Source organism: Symphalangus syndactylus, chromosome 9 (assembly GCF_028878055.3).
Source record: "Symphalangus syndactylus isolate Jambi chromosome 9, NHGRI_mSymSyn1-v2.1_pri, whole genome shotgun sequence".
Taxonomy (NCBI): Eukaryota; Metazoa; Chordata; class Mammalia; order Primates; family Hylobatidae; genus Symphalangus; species Symphalangus syndactylus.
In genome coordinates, this window is record NC_072431.2 from 110,752,927 (window position 1) to 110,771,191 (window position 18,265).

General features: G+C 47.3%; 1 protein-coding gene across 14 annotated transcripts in view; it reads left to right on the forward strand.

Moving 5' to 3' along the window:
- Positions 1 to 5,302: 5,302 nt before the first annotated feature.
- UBAP2 (ubiquitin associated protein 2) overlaps positions 5,303 to 18,265 on the forward strand; it is a 127,781-nt gene continuing 114,818 nt past the window's right edge. For 4 of the 14 annotated variants that reach the window (XM_063609040.1, XM_063609039.1, XM_063609046.1 and 1 more), the window contains exon 1: positions 5,545 to 5,589. Coding sequence is in view for 1 of the 14 variants with exons in the window: in XM_055293879.2 (XP_055149854.2) it covers positions 5,495 to 5,589; positions 5,952 to 6,073 (217 nt within the window). In the remaining 13 variants the exon portion in view is untranslated. Of the gene's footprint in view, positions 5,590 to 5,788; positions 5,862 to 5,951; positions 6,074 to 18,265 lie in introns of those variants that run through there. The other 10 variants (XM_055293875.2, XM_063609038.1, XM_055293879.2 and 7 more) reach the window with 9 other exon arrangements.

Here is an 18,265-nt window from a genome sequence, read left to right on the forward strand (position 1 = left end):
GTTGCCCAGGCTGAAGTGCAGTGATGTGATCATGGCTCACTACATCCTTGACCTCCAAGGCTCAATTGATTCTCCCACCTCAGCCTCCTTAGTAGTTGGTACTACAGGTGTGCACCACCAGCGCCAGCTAATATTTGCATTTTTTTTATAGAGATGATATTTTGCCATGTAGCCCAGGCTGTTCTCGAACTCCTGGCTTCAAGCAATCTGCTGGCGATGGCCTCCCCAAATCCTGGGATTATAGGCATCAGCCACCGTGCCTGGCCATAAGCAAAGGGATTTTTTTTTTGGTTTTGTTTCTTTGAGATGGAGTCTTGCTATGTTGCCCAAGCTGGAGTGCAGTGGTGCAATCTGGCTCACTGCAACCTCCGCCTCCTGGGTTCAAATTATTGTGCTTCAGCCTCCCAAGTAGCTGGGACTACAGGCATGTACCACCACACCCAGCTAATTTTTGTAATATATATATATTTTTGAGACAGAGTCTTGCTCTGTCGCCCAGGCTGGGGTGCAGCAGTGCGATCTCGGCTCCCTGCAACCTCTGCCTCCCGTGTTCAAGCAATTCTCCCACCTCAGCCTCCCGAGTAGCTGGGATTACGGGCGCACACCACCATGCCCAGCTAATTTTTAAATTTTTTTTTAGTAGACACAGGGTTTCACCATGTTGGCCAGCCTGGTCTCGAAATCCTGACCTTGTGATCTGCCCTTCTCGGCCTCCCAAAGTGCTGAGATTACAGGCATAAGCCACTGTGCCCAGCCAGGCTTGCTTTCTTTGTTTTTTTTTTTTTTTTTTTTTTTTTTTTTTTGACAAGAGTCTTGCTCTGTTGCCCAGGCTGGAGTGCAGTGGTATGAGCTCGGCTCGCTGCAACCTCTACCTCTCAGGTTCCAGTGATTCTTGTGCCTCAGTCACCTGAGTAGCTGGGACTACAGGTGTGTACCATCACTCCTGGCTAATTTTTGTATTTTTTAGTAGAGATGGGGTTTTGCCATGTTGGCCATTCTGGTCTTGAAATCCTGGGCTCAAGGGATTATCCCCTCTTGGCCTCCCAAAGTGCTGGGGTTACAGGCATGAACCACTGTGTCTGGCCTAAGCAAAGGTTTTTAACCCTTTCCTGGTTTAGAAAAAAAAAGTGCAGCTTGCTGCCAGTGCTCATTTAATTTCACATAAACACGCTCATTGAGGCTGAAGCAAATCTGACTGGTTTTCAGTGTGAACATAAAATTTAACAAACTGTTCTTGGAGTTATTTCTAAACAGAGCTAACATCAGGATCATCTGAATCATCAGAATTGTCTATTTTGGAAAAATTGGATTCGTGAAATGAGTCTTCGGCCAACAACTCTTTGAGAATGATGTTAAAATCACATGTAGGAATGCTGTGTTTTCTAGGATTTGACATTATCAGCGATTGAGAATTACAACATTTTGTAAATGGAAATACCACTACCAAAAACAGAATGCTATAAATAGAACGATGTCTTTTGTTTCCAAAGTCAATACTAGAGCAATTCGAAATCCTCCCTCCTAGGCCTCCAAAAGTGCTGGGATTACAGGTGTAAGTCACCATGCCCAAAAGGCCTCACACAGTGACATTATGATTACTTCTTTTGGTCACTGCATTTAAAGTTCAGCATCTCAGGCGGGGCACAGTGGCTCACCCCTGTAATCCCAGCACCTTGGGAGGCCAAGGTGGGCGGATCATCTGAGGTCAGAAGTTCGAGACCAGCCTGGCCAACATGGTGAAACCCCATCTCTACTAAAAATACAAAAATTAGCCGGGCGTGGTGGCATGCACCTATAATCCCAGCTACTCAGGAGGCTGAGGCAGGAGAATCACTTGAACCTGCCCAGCCAGTTGTTTTTCCTTTGCTTAAAAATAGAGGTGGGGTTGCTTGGTGCGGTGGCTCACGTCTGTAATCCCAGCACTTTGGGATTTTTGGAGGTTGCAGTGAGCCGAGATCGTGCCACTGCACTCCAGCCTGGGCAACAAGAGTGAAACTCCGCCTCAAAAAAAAAAAAAAAAAGAGATGGGGTCTCAGTATGTTGCCCAGGCTGGTCTCGAACTCCTGGGCTCAAGGGATCCTCCCACTTTGGCCTCCCAAAGTTCTGGGATTACAGGCATGAGCTATTGTGCCTGGCTTCCAGTACACTAATTTTCATTTTCTTTTCCTTTCCTTTCTCTTTCTCTCTCTCTTTTTTTTTTTTTCGAAGGAGTCTCGCTCTGTCGCCCAGGCTGGAGTGCAATGGCGTGATCTCACTGCAACCTCTGCCTCTTGGATTCAAGCAATTCTCCTGCCTCAGCCTCCCTAGTAGCTGGGATTACAGGCATGTGCCACCATGCCATGCTAATTTTTTGGTATTTTTAGTAGAGATGGGGTTTCACTACATTAGTCAGGCTGGTCTCAAACTCCTGACTTCAGGTGATCCACCCACCTCGGCCTCCCAAAGTGCTGGGATTACAGGCGTGAGCCACTGTGCCTGGCCAGTACACTACTTTTCAGTCAAGCCAAATAACATATGGTTCTCTGGTCAACAGCACATTCACTTCTCTGGAGGAAAGTATTAAATAGCAGCCAAATTCTAATCAGTAGGTTGCTTGAAAACATGGAACACAGGTCAGGGAACCTTATGGTTAATAGGCATGGAACACCCATCTTCATCTGTTAAAGGCAGAAATCTGCTAAGGGGTCAGAATGTTCTAAGTGCTGGTTAGGCCACCCGGTTTCTTGCAAGGCATACACTTTTGCTTATTAAGGTTCACTTTTTTTTTTAAGACTCTAGGAAGCCTATTTCCTCTCTGTTATCACATTCTTTTTTTTTTTTTTTTGGAGACGGAGTCTTGCTCTGTTGCCCAGGCTGGAGTACAGTGGCGTGATCTTGGCTCACTGGAAGCTCCGCATCCTGGGTTCACGCCATTCTCCTGCCTCAGCCTCCCGAGTAGCTGGGACTACAGGCGCCCGCCACCACGCCCGGCTAATTTTTTGTATTTTTAGTAGAGACGGGGTTTCACCGTGGTCTCGATCTCCTGACCTCGTGATCCGCCCGCCTCGGCCTCCCAAAGTGCTGGGATTACAAGCGTGAGCCACCGCGCCCGGCTCAAGGGTGGTTTTTATCTTTGATGCTCCCACACATTTCTATAAAGCAGCAGGACAAAGAGGAGGAAGACGAACAGACAAGACACAATCCTAGCTCATTGTCAAAAGAGGTGAGATAAGATACACCTACACATGAATGGTGATGATGATAAGTTGTTTTTTTTTTGAGATGGAGTCTCACTCTGCCTCCCAGGCTGGAGTGCAGTGGCACAATTTTGGATCACGACAACCTCCGCCTCCTGGGTTCAAGTGATTCTCCTGCCTCAGCCTCCCAAGTAGCTGAGATTACAGGCGCCTGCCACCACGCCCGGCTAATTTTTTGTATTTTTTTAGTAAAGATGGGGTTTCACCGTGTTGGCCAGGCTGGTCACAAACTCCTGACCTCAGGTGATCCACCCACCTCGGCCTCCCAAAGTGCTGGGATTACATGCGTGAGCCATCACGCCCGGCCCAGTTCTGTTTGTTAAAGGCACAGTCTAAGCATTCTTTTGTTTTGTTTTTGTTTGAGACAAACTCCGGAGTGCAGTGGTGCTATCTTGGCTCACTGTAACCTCCACCTCCTGGGTTCAAGTGATTCTCCTACCTCAGCCTCCTGAGTAGCTGGGATTACAGGCATGTGCCACCACGCCCAGCCAATTTTTTTTTTTTTTTTTGAGACGGAGTCTTGCTTCGTCGCCCAGGCTGGAGTGCAGTGGCACGATCTCGGCTCACTGCAAACTCCGCCTCCTGGGTTCACGCCATTCTCCTGCCTCAGCCTCCCGAGTAGCTGGGACTACAGGCGCCCACCACCGCGCCCAGCTAATTTTTTGTATTTTGTAGTAGAGACGGGTTTTCACCGTTTTAGCCAGGATGGTCTCGATCTCCTGACCTCGTGATCGGCCCGCCTCGGCCTCCCAAAGTGTTGGGATTACAGGCGTGAGCCACCGCGCCCGGACATTTTTTTGTATTTTTAACAGAGACGGAGGTTTCACCATGTTGGTCAAGCTGGTCTCAAACTCGTGATCTTGTGATCCGCCCTCCTCGGGCTCCCAAATTGCTGAGATTACAGGTGTGAGCCACCACGCCCGGCAGCATTCTTTAATTCAGATGAATAACAAAGGCTTTATTTGAACTAGACAGGACTGTTTAAGATGTCAATTGTTTTACTTAATAACTAGCAAACTAGTAATTAGCATAGTGCCCTGTACAAAGTTCAGTATAAGCTAATTTCTCCTTTCTACCTTACTTAGATCTGTTGGGCCCAATGGGTAGAGTGTGAAAATGATTACTGATACTTATTGAGGGTTTATTATGTGCCAAGCAGGCATTTTACATAATCTCATTTAATTTTCACAAGCCGGTGAAGTGGTGTTATTACAGAGGAAAGCTCCAATTGAGGTAAGGCATGACGGGACTGCAAAGTCCTTGTATGTAACTAGCTTGGGATAAAACAGGCCAGTAAGCGGACCTTGAGAGCTCGTTTGGAGGACCTTGAGAGCTTGTTAACGGGCGTGCAGCTACTCCTATATCCTTGACTTGTCCTCCTCTATGGGGGATGCTCCTCCTTTTCGACCGAATGTGCAGCTTCGGGAGGGACGCACATGGAGAGGTGCAGGAGGAAGGGGCCACCCGCCTAGGCAGCCAGATCAGCCGAATCAGCCCTGGCGATCAATGGGGTGACAGATATCTCAGCCAGATCGCCCTCACATCCAAACAGGCCAGTAAATGGAAAATACTTTAAAACACCATGCTACAATTATAAACCATCATCTTATTTATTCGTAATTCTTGGAGTTGACAACAGGTCAGATCCTATTGAGAGGAGGTCATTAATTTTCTAAGACAGAAAACCTGGGTCTGTCTCTTCGGTCAACAGACAACTCTAAGCTTTTTTCTTATCCTTAAATAGGGGAAATCCTGGACTCAAGGGGTTGATTATATGATATAACAGAAATACACGGCTGACTTGGAGTAGGCGTTCAATAGATTCTAGTCTTTTTCACCCAGAAGGGGCTTGGAGGGCAAAAGTAAAACCGCACTGAACAAGACTAAAAGTGGGCGCACCTTCCGCCTTGCGGAGGCTCTCGCTGCTAGCCGTTGACGTTTCCCGCGCAGGGGGCAGGGCGCAGACCGAGCCCAGGAACGTGGGAGCGGAACCCCACCCCCCGCCAGGACTACACCTCCCAGCAGGCACCACGCTCCGCCACCTGGCGGGCGGCATCCAATGGTATTAGTCCTTCAAGCCAGCTTAGTCCGCTTTCCGTCCCGGCCTTCCCTCGGCACTAGGGGGTTCATCTAGAAGCCCGCGGGAGAAAGGCTGCGGTAGGGGTCGCCTTGGCTGTGCAGCATGTTGGGAGTCGTGGTCCCCTCGTGCAACATTTGGGAGGCCAAACTTGCCCTGAGTGGTTGGACCACATCACGTGATGCGCACAGGGCGACCACAGGGGAGCAATCTGCGGTGCTTTGTGAGGTCATCACGGCGCGACGACAAGATGCAGTTGTGGATACCCTGGATGCGGTGGGTAATACTCTCCTGATGACTCCGAGTACAATACATATTATCAGCTCTCCCTTATTTGTTCCTTTCTGTCGTTCCCCACCTCCACGCGGTCGGCCTCGCGGGGTTGGGGTGGAGGTGGTGGCTAGAAGAGGCCGCGCGCCGCCTGGGCTGGCTCTGAAGCTGCATACGAGCGACGTGTTGTGGCTCCTCCTTCGCCCGTGACGCGAGGTCACGTGACGGGTTGGGCAGCCTGTGCCGCCGCCGCCGCTTTGTAAGAGGCACATTGGCAGGTAACGAGCGGCGGCGGCGGCAGCGGGTCTTGAGTCCTCCGAGAGCAGCAGCGGTAATTGCCATTCTCTCCCTCTCCTTCCCTGTTCCAGGGCCCTGAGCGCTGCAGCGTGTGCTTTCTGTAGAGTTCTGGGTTCAGCTGGTCTGAACCCCCACCGCCTGCAGACTGCCCCAGCGCCCACCCGTGAGGACCGGGCCGAGCTTCACTCGCCAGGTCCACGGTCCCTCTATGTACAGGCCCGGGCTCTCTCCTTCCTCTTCCCCTCACGTTGCCCTGTGCTTCTTCCTGCTTTCCCCCGTCTGGGTCGGCCGGGCCCCACCCAGCCCCAGGGGCGCCTCCCCTCCCCCCTTCGGGTTTCTGCCCTGGAGGGTGTGGTTTTCTCTCCCACCTCGGTGCCTGCCGGTAGACTGGAGCTTCTCCGCCACGCTGTCGGTCCCATCTCATCACCTTTCCGCTTTCACGCCGGTAGCTAGTCTTGGGACTGGCCCTCTTATAGCCCCAACATAGGCGCTCTCTAACCTTTCCTGGCTTACCCGGAGTCACAGTTCAATTCTACTTCTTTTCAATTGTGTAGGGCATTGGTGTCAATTGGGACTCAGTTTTCCTCCTCACCCCCTGTTCCTGTAGTCTGGTTATATCACAGTTCATTCTTTAATGTAGGTTTTTGAGCGCTTTGTAAACCGCAAAGCTCTCTCTGTTAATAATACATACTCAAAATGTTATTCTTTCATTGGTACATTACAGCTCAGTTCTGTTTGCCTCTGAATCACTTTCCCACTCGGCTTTTCCACATTTTCCCCTGAGTTTTTAGTCTAATTAGTTGCCCACGCATCTCAACTGTCACCACGCTGGTCTCTAATCCTTGCTCGCTTTAGGGGTTGATCCCATCATTATTACTGTTATTTCCTGTTTGATGTAATCCAGTCATTTACTACCACTTCTATTGCATATTGTTTTTACCTCACATTCAAGGAAGGTATATGGTTTGCCAGTATTTAGGCTTATTATCTTTCTACAGCACCGGTGTATCCTAACAGTTGAGAGATTTTAAAAAATTACTATTAATTTTAGAGATATGGTCTCCATATGTTGCCCAGGCTGGCCTCCAGCTCCTGGGCTTAAGCGATTCTTCCACCTCAGCCTCCTGAGTAGCTGGGATTACAGGTGTGCACTACGGTGCCCAGCTAGTTGAGGGTTTTTTCAGGTCTCCATAAGGTATCCAAAGATTATCTTTTATTTGAAGGGCATATAATTTCTTGGGTGAACCCAGTTCTTTATTCCTCTCCCGTTGTGACAGCACTTTTTTCACCAAGGGGTATGCGACTAGTTATTGCATTCCTCACTTTTCACTGTGAATTGTGTATCCATTTTAGTGCCAGTTTGTGAAAGGTAGGAGGAAGTTGAACATGATACCTAAGTTCTCTGGTATCCTACATTGGTGTGTTCCCCTTTTACCTCAGGAAAGGGAATGTATTCCACTCCCTGGAGATGATAGTTTCTTTCAGTACACTCACCTGTGGAGCCCCTTCGCTAGGGTTGTCCTTCCATTGCTTTGAAGGCTTTTCTTATCATTAGGCAGAAGTGATTAGTTTCCCAAACTGCCCTTTTGCTTGCTGTCAGCGTACTCCTGATTTTCCTACTTATGGCTAGTTGATACATGTGACGAGAGATTTTCCCACAGCGCTGATTTCCCCCATTTGCTTCCCTGTTGCCTCACCCTCGATAATTATGAAACTTTTCAGAGAAGGAAGGTTTTTGTTGTAATTGAAATATGCCCGAGAGTGGTGGCATGGGAGAGAATGAGGCCATGGGAAAGGGCTATGGTAATTGCCTCTCCTGCCTGTTTCCTGCTGCTCTGGTTTCCTCTGTCCTCCCTTTGAATGTGGGCTGGATCAGCAGTAGTCACCTGGAGTTGCGTTTAGAACTATATTGGAACAACAGTAACACCTCTGCTTCCCTTTCCTGGTTACTAGTGCAGTCTATGTAGTGATCACCAAGAGTGTCTCTCTTAGTATTAGCCTGAGTGACTTTTATTGTGTAGGGAGAAATGGTGTGAGAACATGGAGACTAATAGGTTTATTTCAATATGCACTTGTATTGTGATGGGAACTGGTCCCTGTATCTACCCTCTTAAGTATAAAATATGTGTAGAAAGGACAAACCTTTCTTGAAGGTTTGGAGTGGTCTGAATTGAAGCCTTTCCTTTTTTTTTTTTTTTTTTTTTTTTGAGACGGAGTCTCGTTCTGTCGCCCAGGCTGGAGTGCAGTGGCGTGATCTTGGCTCACTGCAAGCTCCGCCTCCCGGGTTCACGCCATTCTCCTGTCTCAGCCTTCCTAGTAGCTGAGACTACTGGCGGCCCGCCACGCCCGGCTAATTTTTTGTATTTTTATTAGAGACGGGGTTTCACAGTGTTAGCCAGGATGGTCTCGATCTCCTAACCTCGTGATCCGCCCGCCTCGGCCTCCCAAAGTGCTGGGATTACAGGGGTGAGCCACGGCGCCCGGCCTTTTTTTACCCGTTTGTAAACAATGTTTGGTAAGTTTCCATTTTTTGATAACTCATTTTCATGCTGGACATAGCATAATTGAATTGGAATCCAGTTAACTATTTGGATTTGAAGTATGAAATAGGGCTCACATTAAGGAGTAGAGTAGGTGTTTTATTTAAGACTAGGTAATACTCTTCATTTATTTATTTATTTAGATATGGAGTCTCGCTCTGTCACCCAGGTTGGAGTGCAGTGGTGCGATCCTCGCCCACTGCAACCTCTGCATACGGGTTCAAGCGATTCTCCTGCCTCAGCCTCCTGAGTAGCTGGGGTTACAGGTGCCTGCCAACACACTTGGCTAATTTTTGTATTTTTAGAAGAGATGGGATTTCACCATGTTGGCCATGTTGGTCTTGGAACTCCTGACCTCAGGTGATCCGCCTGCCTTGGCCTCCCAAAGTGCTGGGATTACAAAAATCAGCCATCACACCTGCCTAATTTTTGTATTTTTAGTAGAGAAGAGGTTGCATCATGTTGGCCACATTGGTCTCGAACTCATGACCTCAGGTGATCTGCCTGCCTTGGCCTCCCAAAGTGCTGGGATTACAGATGTGAGCCACTACACCTGGCTTCTTCTTTTGTTTTTATTTTCTTGAGACAGTCTTGCTCTGTCACCCAGGCTGGAGTGCTGTGGTGCCTTGGCTCACTGTAACCTCTACCTTCCTGGCTTAAGTGATTATTGTGCCTCAACTTCCCAAGCAGCTGGGACTACAGGCATACATCAGCACGCCCGGCTAATTTTTTTTTTTCGAGACGGAGTCTTGCTGTGTTGCCCAGGCTGGAGTGCAGTGGTCCTATCTCGGCTCACTGCAAGCTCTGCCTCCCAGGTTCACGCCATTCTCCTGCCTCTGGAGTAGCTGGGACTATAGGCGTGTGCTGTCAAGCCTGCCTAATGTTTTGTATTTTTAGTAGAGACGGGGTTTCACCGTGTTAGCCAGGATGGTCTCGATCTCCTGACCTCGTGCGTGATCCTCCCGCCTCGGCCTCCCAAAGTGCTGGGATTACAGGCGTGAGCCATCGCGCCTGGCTAATTTTTTTTTTTTGAGATGGAGTTTCATTCTGTCACCCAGGCCAGAGTGCAGTGGTGTGATCTCAGTTCACTGCAACCTCCGCCTCCTGGGTTCAAGCGATTAGCCTGCCACCGTGCTCTGATAATTTTTGTATTTTTTGTAGAGACAGGATTTTGTCATTTTGGCCACGCTGGTTTTGAACTCCTGACCTCAGGTGATCCACCTGCTTTGGCCTCCCAAAGTGCTGGGATTACAGGTGTGGACCACTGTGCCTGGCCTTTTTTTTTCCCCCCTAAAACATAGAGTAAGCCGGGCGCGGTGGCTCACGCCTGTAATCCCAGCACTTTGGGAGGCTGAGGCGGGTGGATCACGAGGTCAGGAGATCGAGACCACGGTGAAACCCCGTCTCTACTAAAAATACAAAAAAATTAGCCGGGCGTGGTGGCGGGCGCCTGTAGTCCCAGCTACTCGGAGAGGCTGAGGCAGGAGAATGGCGTGAACCCGGGAGGCGGAGCTTGCAGTGAGCCGAGATTGCGCCACTGCACTCCAGCCTGGGTGACAGAGCAAGACTCCGTCTCAAAAAAAAAAAAAAAAAAAATAGAGTATATGTTTAAAAAAAAAAAAAGTTGGAGCCTGGCTTCATGGCTCCTGCGTGTCATTCCAACGCTTTGGGAGGCTGAGGTGGAAGGATTTCTTGAGTAGGAGTTCGAGACCAGCGTGGGCAATATAGTGAGACCCTGTCTCTATAAAAAAATGTAAAAATTAGCTGGGCATGATTGCATGTACCCAGAGTCCCATCTACTTGTGAGGCTGAGGTGGGAGGATCGCTTGAGTCCAGGAGGTTGAGGCCGCAGTGAGCTATGATTGTGTCATTGTACTCCAGCCTGGGTGACAGAGTGAGACCCTATCTCAATAAATAAATAAATAGGATCATACTTTGCATACTTGCTGATTTTTATTGAAAAATACAGCATAGTCTGGGTGTGGTGGCTCATGCCTATAATCCCAGCACTTTGGGAGGCCGAGGGTGGTGAATCTCTTGAGCCCAGGAGTTGGAGACCAGCTTAGACAACGTGGCAAAACCCTGTCTTTACTAAAAATACAAAAATTAGGTGGGCGCGGTGTGCTTGTAGTTCTAGCTACTCAGGAGGCTGAGGTTGGAGGATTGCTTAAGCCTGGGTAGTTGAGACTGCAGTGGGCTGTGATTGTGCCACTGCACTTCAGCCTGGGTGACAGACCCTGTCTCAGAAGAAAAACCCAAAAAATAGCGTACATACCGTAAATGGTATATGAGGCATAAAAACATGTAGAGCTGTCAATGTATAATGTAGAAGGTGGTTGGGGGTAAAAACATATGTAGAGTTGTTTTTTTTTGGAGACAGGATCTTGCTTTGTCGCCCAGGCTGGAGTGTCATGGCATGATCATGGCTCACTTCAGCCTTTATCTCCCAGGATTAAGCCATCCTCCCACCTCAGCCTCCTGAGTAGCTTGGACCACAGGGATGCATCACCATGCTCAGCTAATTTTTCTTTTTGTAGAGAGGGAGTCTTGCTATGTTGCCCAGGCTGGTTTCTTAGGCTAAAGTGATCCTCCTGCCTTGGCCTACTAAAGTGCTGAGATTACAGGTGCGATCTTAACGCCTGGCCCCATATGTAAAATTAAAAGTAAAATGAACAACCAAGAAATAGGACATTACTGCTACCTGGAAGTCCCCTGTGTATGCCAGCTCCCAAGGCATTTCTTTTCGCTTTCCTAGAGGTAACCATTACCCTACATTTTAGGTTTACTGTTCCTTTGTGGTGTTGTTTTAAAATAGAGACAAGGTCTAGCTATGTTGCCCAGGGTGGTCTTGAACTCCTGGACTCAAGTGATCCTCCTGCTTGGCCTCCCAGAGTCCTGGGATTATAGGTATGAGTCACTCTACAGGTTCTACTATTCCTTTTTTTTTTTTTTTGAGACGGAGTCTTGCACTGTCACCTGGGCTGAAGTGTAGTAGCCCAATCTCCGCTCACTGCAACCTCCACCTCTCAGGTTCAAGCTAATCTCCAGCCTCCGCCTCCCGAGTAGCTCAGATTATAGGTGCCCGCCACCACGCCTGGCTAATTTTTTGTATTTTTGGTAGAGACGGGGTTTCACTGTGTTGGCCAGGCTGGTCTCAAACTCCTGACCTCATGATCCGCCCACCTGAGCTCCCAAAGTGCTGGGATTACAGGCATGAGCCACCACCCCCGCCTACTGTTCCTTTTTTACAGTAATTTTACCTTATGTGTATATCCATAAGCAACATATGGTTTAATAGTGCCCATTTTCAGTCTTATTCTCAGTGTAAGAGTTGTATGATTCTTCTGATGCTTGATTCTTTCACTCTTACATGCTTGAGATTTATCCATGTTGATTTCTTTTTTTTGAGATGGGGTCTCACTCTGTTGCTCAGGCTGGAGTGCAGTGGCTCAATCTTGGCTCACTGCAACATTCACCTCCCGGGTTCAAGTGATTCTCCTTCCTCAGCCTCCCGAATAGCTGAGACTACAGGTGTCCGCCACCATGCCTGGCTAATTTTTGTATTTTTTGGTAGAGACGGGGTTTCCTTGTGTTAGCCAGGCTGGTCTCGAACTCTTGACCTCAGGTGATCTGCCTGCTTCGGCCTCCCAAAGTTCTGGTATTACAGGCATGAGTCACTGCACCCAGCCCCCATGTAGATTTCTTTTTTCATTTTTTTGTTTTGTAAGACGGAGTCTTGCTGTTTTGCCCAGGCTGGAATGCCAGTGGCACAATCTCGGCTTCTCAGCTCACTGCAGCCTCTGCCTCCTGGGTTCAAGCAATTCTCCTGCCTCGGCCTCCGGAGTAGCTGGGATTACAGACACCTGCCACCATGCTCAGCTAATATTTGTATTCTTAGTGGAGACGGGGTTTCACCATGTTGGCCAGGCTGGTCACGGACTCTTGTTTTTGCTTTTTTTTTTTTTTTTTTTTTTTTTTTTTGAGACAGAGTTTGCTCTTGTTGCCCAGGCTAGAGTGCAATGGTGCGATCTTGGCTCACTGCAACCTCTGCCTCCTGGGTTCAAGCAATTCTCCTGCCTCAGCCTCCCAAGTAGCTGGGATTATAGGCAGGCACCACCATGCCTGGCTAATTTTTTTTTTTTTTTTTTTTGCATTTTTAGTAGAGATGTGGTTTCACTATGTTGGGCAGGCTGGTCTTGAACTCCTGACCTCCAGCGATCCGCCCACCTCAGCCTCCCAAAGTGCCGGGATTACAGGTGTTAGCCATCGCGCCCGGCCCATTGATTTCTCATAGTAGTATGATGTTGCATTGTAAGGATGTGCCATATGTTATTTGTCTGTTTCATTGTTGATGGATATTTGTCTCATTTCCAGTTTTTTGAGATTACCAATTGTACTTGTCCTCATGTGGACATTTGCCACCCTGCCCACAGTAAACAAAGTCCATTTTCTCAAGACTACATAACTGAGAGTGGAATTTTTGGTTTGTGTGTAGGGTATGTGTAACTTTACTAAGTAATGCTAAAGTGTTTTCCACATGTTACACAGTTGTTCTCAGGCTTGTCAGCTGAACCACAGAACACAGAAAGTTGAGTGACTGTTTTCTCAAATCTATCAAGGATGGTACATAATGAATTTCATTCTAAGTGTCTGGAAAAAGTTCAGCTTCTACACACAGTGGATGCCCTAAGAATTGGGAATTCATTCTCAAAGACTGAGTGGTTTAAGAGTTCTACATCCTTGTCAACATTTTATGTTGCCTTTTTAGTTTTAGTCAATTGTAGTGGGATGTTTTAGATATATCTTTTATGAACGCCACATAGCTGGATTTTGCTTTGTTAAGTTAGCAACTTGCTAACTTCTTTTTAATTAGAATGTATCGCTATGTTGGCTGGGCTGATTGTGAACTCCTCGGCTCAAGTGATCTTCCCACCTCAGCCTCACAAAGTGCTGGGATTGCAGGAGTGAGCCATCAGCTAACCTCTTTAACTAGAGCATGGAGACCATTCATATCTGTTGTAATTACAGATATTTTGGATATATTTCTACCATTATATTTAGTCTTCTAGTTGGCTGGCCTGTGTGTCACCCAGGCTGGAGTGCAATGGCGTGGTCTCGGCTCACTGCAGCCTCTGCCTCCCGAGTTCAAGGGATTCTTCTGCCTCAGCCTCCTGAGTAGCTGGGACTACAGGCGCATGCCACCACACCTGGCTAATTTTTTTTTTTTTTTTTTGTGAGACGGAGTCTAGCTCTTGTCGCCCAGGCTAGTGTGCAATGGTGTGATCTTGGCTCAACGCAACCTCCGCCTCCTGGGTTCAAGCGATTCTCCTGCCTCAGCCTCCCAAGTAGCTGGGATTACAGGCATGTGCCACCATGCCCGGCTAATTTTGTACTTTTAGTAGAGGCGGGGTTTCTCCGTTTTCATCAGGCTGGTCTTGAACTCCCAACCTCAGGTGATCGCCCGCCCCAGCCTTCCAAAGTGCTGGGATTACAGGCGTGAGCCACCGTGTGCGGCTTGTATTTTTAATAGAGACAGAGTTTCACTATGTTGGCCAGGCTGGTCTTGAACTTCTGACCTCATGATCTGCCCACCTCAGCCTCCCAAAGTGCTGGGATTACAGGCATGAGCCACCACACGCGGACTTTTTTTTTTTTTTTTTTTTTTTTTTTTTTTTTGAGATAAGGTCTCTCTCTGTCACCCAGGCTGGAGTGCAGTGGTGCAGTCTTAGCTCACTGCAGCCTTGAACTCTCCGTACTCAGATGATCCACCTTAGCCTCTTGGGTACCTGGGACTACAGATTTGTGCCACCATGCCTAGCTAATTTTTTTTTTTTTTTGTAGAGACAGGGTTTCATCATATTGCACAGGCTGGTCTTCAACTGCTGGGTTCAAGTGCTCACCTCAGCCTCCCAAAGTGTTGGGATTACAGGCGTGAGCTGCTGCTCTAGGTCCACAAAATGTATTTTTATAGCCTCTTTCCCATCCAGTCGGGGTTTCTGTATTTACATATTGTCACTGAAGTATTTTTATAGCCTCTTTCCCATCCAGTCGGGGTTTCTGTATTTACATATTGTCACTGAAGTATTTTTATAGCCTCTTTTCCCATCCAGTCAGGGTTTGTGTATTTACATATTGTGACTGAAGTACACTACTGAATGATAATCCTTTTCTCAGATGGTTATTTTCTCAATTACTTATCAGATATAATTGCCAGTCAGGTCATCTGATAAGCAAGAAATAACTACTGCTGTTACTTAGTTCAGGTAATTTTCATCAATGCTAAGTAAATTGCTAATTTATTGTAGGATAAAATGTAACTTTTTGGGGGTTTTGGAAAGTCTAAAAATATGTATTCTTTGCTATGCCAACCCTAAGTTTTGAAACACTGATGAAAGTTTCCTTTGATTTGTGGGAATGAGGCAACAATTACGTTAGTAAAAACTTAAGGTAGTATATGTGCTGGGTGCAGTGGCTCTCTCCTGTAATCCCAGCTCTTTGGGAGACCAAGGCAAGTGGATCACTTGAGGTCAGGAGTTTGAGACCAGCCTGGCCAACATGGTGAAACCGTACCTCTACCAAAAAATACAAAAATTAGCTGGGTGTGGGCTGGGCGCGGTGGCTCACGCTTGTAATCCCAGCACTTTGGGAGGCCGAGGCAGGCGGATCACGAGGTCAGGAGATTGAGACCATCCTGGCTAACACGGTGAAACCCCGTCTCTATTAAAAATACAAAAAATTAGCCAGGCATGGTGGCACGCGTCTGTAATCTCAGCTAATTGGGAGGCTGAGGCAGGAGAATCGCTTGATCCCAGAAGGCGGAGGTTGCAGTGAGCCGAGATTGTGCCACTGCACTCCAGCCTGGGTGATAGAGCGAGACTCTGTCTCAAAAAAAAAAAAAAAAAAATTAGCTGGATGTGGTGGCACATGCCTATAGTCCCACTTACTTGGGAGGCTGAGGTGGGAGAATTGCTGGAACCCTGGAGGGGAGGCAGAGGTCAGTGAGGTGAGATCGCACCACTGCGCTCCAGCCTGGGCAGACAGAATGAGACCTTGTCTCAAAAAAAAAAAAAAAAAAAAAGGAGAAAAACTTAAGGTAGTATATTCTCTGTTATTTCTGTAAATGCTCAGTTTATGTTACTACAGATTAGGCCTGAATGATGGTTCTTCCTGCACAAATGGCATATGCTACTCTATAGGTGTTCACTTGAACGAATATTTATTGCTGCCAGTTGTCAACAATGTTAGATGCTAGAATACAGATGAATAATGTAGGTTCCTGGTCTTCAGTTGCTTACATGTTGGTGAGCAGACAGACACAGTTTAAATGTGTGTATAGGATTCCAGGGTACTGCTGGCTGTGACAAAGAAAAGCATTATTGAATTGAGCTTGAGTATTTGGCAAGGATTCCTTGAGCTGGGGAGGCTGAGCCTTAGTTTTCTTAGATTCTTCCTATAGAATCAAGTATCAAGGCTGGGCACGGTGGCTCATGCCTGTAATCCCAGCACTTTGGGAGGCCGAGGCAGATGGATCACCTGAGGTTGGGAGTTTGAGATCATCCTGACCAACATGGAGAAACCCCATCTCTACTAAAAATATAAAAAAATAGCCGGGCATGGTGGCGGGTGCCTGTAATCCCAGCTACTTGGGAGGCTGAGGCAGGAGAATCGTTTGAACCTGGGAGGCGGAGGTTGTAGTGAGCTGAGATCACGCCATTGTACTTCAGCCTGGGCAACAAGAGTGAAACTCCGTCTCAAAAAAAAGAAAAAAGAAGTATCAAATTCCTGAAGTTACAATTAAATTGTTAAAACACTTTAAATGTTGTATTCAGAGTTTAGTTTTATTAGAATTTGCTGTTATTTTGCTTTGTTCTGTTTTGTTTGAGACAGGGTCTTACTCTGTCACTCAGGAGTGCAGTGATGCGATCAGGCTCACTACAGCCTTAACCTACCTGGGCTCAAGCAATTTCCCCCCCTTAAAAAAAAGAGAAAATGGGCATGTGCAGTATGTCCTTGAGTAAACATGCCTGTGGAACCTGAAGGCAAAAAGGCAGGGACAATTTAGGAGAATACCAAGGCTGGTTTGACCAAAGTGTAGGGATTGGAAGGAATAAACACTTTGCATTTTATTGAGGAGTTGATGGTTTGTGAAGAGAAGTTGACAGTTTTTGTTGACAGTGTTTGTTTCTTTATTTTTGAGATGGAGTCTCGCTTTATATCCCAGGCTGGAGTACAGAGGCACGATCTCGACTCACTGCAACTTCTGCCTCCCAGGTTCAAGTGATTCTCGTGCCTCGGCCTCCTCTGAGTAGTTGGGATTACAGGCACGTGCCACTACACCTGGCTAATCTTTATTTATATATATATATATATATATATATATATATATATTTTTTTTTTTTTTTTTTTTTTTTTTTTTTTTTAGATGGAGTCTTGCTCTCTCACCCAGACTGGAGTGCAGTGGCGCGATCTCGGCTCACTGCAACCTCTACCTCCCAGGTTCAAGCTGTTTTCCCACCTCAGCCTCCCAAGTAGCTGGGATTACAGGCATCCGCTGTCACGCCCGGCTAATTTTTGTAATTTTGTATTTTTGTAGAGATGGGGTTTCACCATGTTGGCCAGACTGGTCTTGAACTCCTGACCTCAGGTGATCTGCCCGCCTTGGCCTCCCAAAGTGCTGGGATTACAGGTGTGAGCCACCGCGCCTAGCTGTATGAAATGTTTTGAATGACAGAGACAGATGAAAGAATGAGAACAGAAGAAAGATTTGACAATTAGGAGACCAGTCGTGACCTAGGGAGTAGCATTTTTCCTACTGTTAGAGTGATAGGGTGATGGAAACCAGAATAAAGAAGGTTAAGGAGATGTTTAGTGAGGAAATGGAGGCAATGAATGTATTCATTTTGTGAAATACGGTTTATGTAGTTGTTGCTTACAAGATAGAACGTGAAGTTTCAGGAGTGCTTGGAAGGTAATTTTTCTGAGCCTTTGTTTTCGAGAATAATCCGGATGTAGAGAACAGTTGAGCAATTCTTTTTTTTTTTTTTTTTTGAGATGGAGTCTCGCTCTGTTTCCCAGGCTGGAGTGCAGTGGCGTCATCTTGACTTACTGCAACCTCCGCCTCCCAGGTTGAAGCAATTCTCCTCCCTCAGCCTCTCCAGTAGCTGGGACTATAGGCTCATGCCACTACACCTGGCTAATTTTTGTATTTTTAGTAGAAACAGGGTTTCACCATGTTAGCCAGGATGGTCTTGATCTCCTGACCTCGTGATCCGCCCACCTCTGCCTCCCAAAGTGCTGGGATTACAGGCTCGAGCCACTGTGCCCAGCCAGTTGAGCGGTTCTTTAGACATATAAGGATGTGGGATATTTCTCATTAGTATAGTGCTTTCTTTTTTTTTTTTTTTTTTTTTTTTTGAGGCGGAGTCTCGCTCTGCCGCCCAGGCTGGAGTGCAGTGGCGCGATCTCGACTCACTGCAAGCTCCGCCTCCCGGGTTCACGCCATTCTCCTGCCTCAGCCTCTCCGAGTAGCTGGGACTACAGGCGCCCGCCACCACGCCCGGCTGATTTTTTTTATATTTTTAGTAGAGACAGGGTTTCACCGTGGTCTCGATCTCCTGACCTCGTGATCCGCCTGCCTCGGCCTCCCAAAGTGCTGGGATTACAAGCGTGAGCCACTGCGCCCGGCCATAGTGCTTTCTTTATTAAGGAATTTTGTATTTTGTATTTGGATGAAAACTGGGCCAGATACTTATGTGGCAAGTGTGTTAATGTTTAAATGGATGGCATGACTTTGTTTTGATAGATACATTCTTTAGGTAACAGACATTTTTAAGAAAGTTGCTTTT